The 5,946-nt window shown below is 35.8% G+C and overlaps 1 protein-coding gene and 1 pseudogene across 1 annotated transcript; one reads left to right on the top strand and one right to left on the bottom strand.

Annotated features, from left to right (window-relative positions):
* The first annotated feature begins 886 nt into the window (after positions 1-886).
* Positions 887-1,875, top strand: LOC113096269 (olfactory receptor 6F1-like; annotated as a pseudogene).
* Positions 1,876-3,875: 2,000 nt separating this feature from the next.
* LOC113096268 (cytochrome c oxidase assembly factor 4 homolog, mitochondrial-like) lies at positions 3,876-4,664 on the bottom strand. Its single transcript, XM_026261622.1, has 2 exons — positions 4,538-4,664; positions 3,876-4,345 (listed from the first exon to the last, which is right to left on the bottom strand). Exon 2 carries the CDS (start codon positions 4,342-4,344, stop codon positions 4,096-4,098), a length of 249 nt encoding a protein of 82 aa, XP_026117407.1. The 5' UTR covers position 4,345; positions 4,538-4,664; the 3' UTR covers positions 3,876-4,095.
* Positions 4,665-5,946: the final 1,282 nt, after the last annotated feature.

Raw genomic sequence — 5,946 nt, 5'->3', positions numbered from 1 at the left:
AGATTAGTAGCTATTAGATCAATGCTTGTTATAATTGCTGCTTTGTGGATGCTAGCACTAATGCACACAAACATGAGCAGACTTTCATTTTGCAGAACTAGTGTCATAATCATTCATTTCTGTGATCTCGGGTCAAATGTCCCAAGCTGTGTCAGCATGCGTGTTCTGTTTCAGGTCATCATTGTGTTCCCAGTTTTTTGTATTATCTTTTCATATACATGCATAGCTGTAACATTGTTCACAACCCCACATGACCATCAAAGAGCCACAAAGACACGCACTGCTCATTTAATAGTAGTGGCTGTATTTGATGTGCCCATCTGCCTAACAAATGTCTTTCATGTCCTTTTAAGCACCAATACTATAATTATTCTTGCTCTGACATCTATGTTTTCTTCAGTTATTAACCTTATCATGACAAAGGACTTGATGTCTGTGAAAATGCTTATCAAAAAATAATAAAAAATAAAATGATGATGATGAAATGATGAAAATCATGTTTTACTATACTAACTGTGTTCCAGTTATATTGTTAGTAGCAGTGTGATTTTTGTATTGAATTCTTTAAAATAATTATAAAATAACTAAATATGAAAGTGTTTGTTTTGAAGTATATAAACTGTAAGTGTCGCATCTTTAATCTTGTGCCAGTCTTATTTTGTTTAATTTTCATGTAAACTATCCTTACTATTCAACTATTTAGACACACTGTTCTGTATTTATTAAGAATAATTGTTTAGGGAGGCTGATAGGAATCATAGTGCCAAGCAATATTGACTGATACACTCAAATAATTATTTTAATAGTCTGCTATTGAGTGTATATCTAAAAAGAGTTCTTTATCACAGGTAACACAACAATCCTCACAACAGGCAGCTTGACTTCAATGCATTCAAACTCTGCAAATGTGACCTTTGTTCGCCCTGAAACATTCTTCATCAATGGATTTTCTAATATCCCACATGCAAAATACTTCTATGTGTTTTTGTTGTTTTGTATATGCTGTGACCATTTTGGGGAATTCATTTATCATCTGTATCATTTATTTGGCCCGCAGACTTCAAACAGCCAAATACATTGCAGTCTTTAATCTGGCTCTTTCTGATTTGTGTGGAAGCTCCGCTTTGATTCCAAAACTCATAGACATGTTTTTATTTGAGCACCAGGACATTTCATATGAAGCATGCTTAATGAATATGTTTTTTGTGTTTCATTTCATGAACGTTCATTCTTTGACACTACTTGCCTTGGCTTATGACAGACTGGTTGCTATTTGTTTTCCTCTACGGTATCATGCAGTTATTACCAAACATCAATGTCACTCATTATAGGTGGTATGTGGATTTTTTCTATGACTTTATTTGCTGTACTTGTGGGATTAGTCAACAGACTCTCTTTTTGTGGATCTACTGTGGTCAATAGCTATTTCTGTGATCACGGCCCAGTCATCAGTCTTTCCTGTAACAGTAATTCCATAAATTATCTAATGGCATATATTTTATTTGGTCTCCTAATTTGTCTGCCAGTGATATTGATAAGCCTCTCATATTTTTGCATTGCTGCAGCATTGCTTAAGATTGCTCATTGGTGCTGATCGCATCAAAGCCATGAAAACCTTGCACCTCACATCTTTTATTAGTTGGCTATTTTTTATCTTCCATTTTTAAGTGTAAATGTTAAATCCATCTCAAGCATCTATTGATCTAAATTGCACGGATAATTAACAATTCCCTGACACAAATAATATCCCCCTATGCTTGAATCCCATCATATACACTCTAAAGACAGAGGAGGTCATGCAATCCATAAAAAGAACTGTACAAACGCAACAAAGTAAACACTATCATAGAAAGAAATGTGAAACAGAGAATATAAATAAAGGTGCTCGTCTTTTCACATTTTGTCCTTTATGTTTTTGTTTGTTTTATGATTGTATGAAAGATGATGTCCTTAATTGCATATAAATATCAGAAAAAGCTATATACTTTGATTATAATTGATAATTTAACAAATATCCACTTGAACAGGATCAGCTGTGTAGATATAAAATAATTAAACAAATTTCTCATATGTGATCAGAATTTACCATCACAGTGCTCAAATAAATTATTTGCACTGTGATTTAGTGTGGCTGTTTTTTTTGTAGCCTTTAATGACACGACGAAGGAAATTTTATTTCAAAATAAGAATTAAATTGTTAGTTCACCCAAAAATGAAAATTATGTCATTAATAACTCACCCTTATGCTGTTCTAAACATGTAAGCCCTCCTTTTATCTTCGGAACACAGTTTAAGATATTTTAGATTTAGTCTGAGAGCTCTCAGTCCCTCCATTGAAACTGTGTGTACGGTATAACTGTCCATGTACAGAAAAGTCAGAAAAACATCATCAAAGTAGTCCATGTGACATCAGAGGGTCAGTTAGAATTTTTTGAAGCATCGAAAATAAAGTTTGGTCCAAAAATAGCAAAAACGACGATTTTATTCAGCATTGTCTTCTCTTCCGTGACATTGCATACTATATAAAACAGTACACATATTTAACTTTAAAATTCTAGAAATCATAGGACAATCCTGCATGCTTCAGGAGATGCCAGACATGATAGAGGAAGACTGAGAAAAGAGTTCAAATCAAAGCAGCTGGATTTCCGGTTCGCGAATGAATCATTCAGTTCACCAAATCGAACTGAATCGTTTTAAACGGTTCGCATCTCTAATACGCATTAATCCACAAATGACTTAAGCGGTTCACTTTTTAATGTGGCTGACACTCCCTTGGAGTTCAAACAAACCAATATCCCGGAGTAATGCATGCACTCAAACAGTACACTGACTGAACTGCTGTGAAGAGAGAACTGAAGATGAACACCGGGCCGAGCCAGATAATGAACAACAGACTGACTCCTTCACGAGTGAAGAACCGGTTGCATCGGTTTTCGGATCACCAATAGTTCTTTCGGACAGTTCGATTCAATAAACCGGTTGAAGAAAACGGTTCACCGGTTCTTTTGCGCTCGACATAATGGCGTCATTTGCGATGATTGCCCTTGATTCAAGCCTTCGGTTTACCCGCGCTCATAACACTAGCACAGAATTAGTTCAGAATCAATCACCAAAAAGAATCAGTTCAGTTCAGACGCCCTGTGTGTCGGTTTGCTTCACGCTGAATCACACATCACACATCAGCTCCTCAGTTCACGAATTGGACGCGTCTGACAGAAACGGTTCTTCACTCGTGAACGAGTCAGTCTATTGTTCGTTATCCTAGCTCGGCTCTGTGTTCATCTTCAGTTCAGCTCTCGGACTAAATCAAAAATATCTTTAACTGTGTTCCAAAGATAAAAGGAGGTCTTACATGTTTGGAACAGCATAAGGGTGAGTTATTAATGATATAATTTTCGTTTTTGGGTGAACTAACCCTTTAACATACAATAATGTTAAGCTTCAATAAGGACAGTCTAAATTGAAAAATTATTTGTATGCAAAACATAAAAAACTAAAGGATAATATATTAATGTGTACGAAGGTTTTTAACATAATTTTATATAGTTATTTTATATTATACTATATTAGAGAAGATGCTTGCATTAAGAGTGGTAACCAGTCTACGGGGAGCATTAGAGCTCAAGATAAACACATAAAATGTAAGTAACATGTTGTTGCAGCCTTCAAACAGTCACAGTGTTAAAAAATTAAAATTAAAGACAAAAAAATCGAATTAAATCTTCTAACAGACCAAATACTTAATAATGAAGACATAACTATACATATGAGACACAAACGTGTAAAACGCTTAAATAAAAATAAATAAACGTGTTTGTGTAGTGCTCATTACAGATTATTTGGAAAGATTAACAGCAGATAACATACTAGTCTTACGAAAATTAACCATGGTTTTATTAAAGTAAAAGTGTAGTAACCGTGTTTTTTAAGCAAATAAACATACATTAAAAACGTACTACACAATCACACCTTTCATATATCATGAAAAATTTCAATGCACTTTTGAAAGACAATCTTCACACTACACCTTTTTTTTTTTCAGGAAAGCGAGATAATGTTTTATTGTGTAGCACTGTCTCAGAGGCCTGTGTGTCAGGCAGATTGTGTGGCAGAAGTCCTCTGTTTCAGGAGCTGCTCTTTGCGAGTTTTCTGGTAGGTGGTCATGCACTCCTTAAACTTCTGAACCTCAGTCTGACATTTCCTCCAGTCCTGGTGCTCAGCCATACAGTCCTGTAGAGCATAGTGCAGCTGAGCACAGCCTGTCCTGGAGATCATCCCGTCCACTGGATCATCTTCTTCCTCACTCCTGCTCCGGTTGTGAGGGGATGGAGTCGATGTCATCCTAATAATTTCAATTACAATTTTAAATGTGTTACAATAAGTATCCAGTTAAGTTTTAAAAGTAATACAAGTAAAAAGTTGTATACAAATTTTAAATAAAAAAACAACAACAAACCGCTCGTACAATCAGTATTAAGATCGTCTTACACGCTCGTGTTTGTGCAGCAAAACTCTGATATTTAAATAAACTTGCCTTTGAAGTGTGTTAAGATTTCAAGAGCTTCAGGACGGTTTCATAACATGTCCTTTCGGCAACATTTCGTACCACGAACAGGAAATGTGTTACATTTTTAAGGGTCCGAGTGCATGAGGTAAAATGGCAGTAGATGTCAACCACTAGATGGCAGTGTTGTATCAGACAATTTTAATCAGCTAATACAGTACACTTATTTGCTAGTCACGACACCTCAGTCAGGGCGTCATGAACTCGTGTTTTTGAGGGTGCACGTGTGGGGTGTCATGATTGTCACGTCACACATAGCAGCCACGATAGCACTGTATAACTGATACAGGTTTATTTCTGCATTTTTTTATTTTATTGAAAACATTTCCAAACGTGTTTACTCTATCAGGAAAATTTAAACGAGTGTTGCACCTTTATAGATTGTGTTCTTTGATTAATAAATGGTGATGGCCAGAGTAGACTAATAGTATAAACGTATACCGCTTTAATACCCCCCACATACACACACATTCTATGTAGGAATTGATTTAACTTTTTTTTTAATTAATCAACACATGACGCACAGTGATGATAAAGCAAAAACTGTATTTGTGATACATTTGCAAATGTATAAAAAAAAGAAAAAAAGAAAAGAAATGGGAATAAGTATTCAATACTGAATCACCTTTGGCAAAGATTAGAGCCGGTTTTTTTTTTTTTGGAATATGATGTGACGAGCTTTACACACCTGGATTTAAGGATTGTCTGATACTCTTCTCTGCAGATCCTTTGACAGGTTGGTTGGTGACTTAGTGGACAGCCATTTTCAGGTCTTTCCAGAGAGTCTGGAGTTAGTCTGAGATCTTGAGCTCTTTCAACCCATTCTCACTCCAAAGGCGTCAAAAACCGAAGCATGGTCAAGCGCCCCTAGCGTCACTTTTATGACGCCAAATGTGCCTCTCGGCGTCGACTATCGAAGCACTACGACCTTCATTGCTTTCAATGGGAAACTTTTGGCGTCAGAATTCGACACGAGGACAGGAGATGTTTATCGCTATGAAATCACGTTCAAGAAGTCTCATTCAGCACACATCGCGCGATACTTGCTATCAGTTCCACAGTTTGGGTGAGTAGTCCTATATACGCTCTTTTAATGCCTTTTATCAAATGTATTCTGTCTTCTTTATTAATCAGATTAGTGCCATATGTTTAATCGCTGTATTATATCGGTCATCCGCGGCTGTCTTTGAGTTTCATTGCGTTTAAATAAATGAACACAGCTGCTAATTAGTGTGATTAAACTCTATCTGTCACGTGACGTGCCATAGACCTTCGATCCGTTTTATATTATTATTAATTTCAGGATCAATGATGTAAGTTGTATTTGTAGTAAAATCATGGTAATCACGACACAATAATAAATGAAATGTGAAGTTAAA

Source organism: Carassius auratus, unplaced genomic scaffold (genome assembly GCF_003368295.1).
Source record: "Carassius auratus strain Wakin unplaced genomic scaffold, ASM336829v1 scaf_tig00215902, whole genome shotgun sequence".
Taxonomy (NCBI): Eukaryota; Metazoa; Chordata; class Actinopteri; order Cypriniformes; family Cyprinidae; genus Carassius; species Carassius auratus.
Note: the sequence above shows the minus strand (reverse complement) of the source record. Positions and strands in the feature narration are given on the sequence as shown.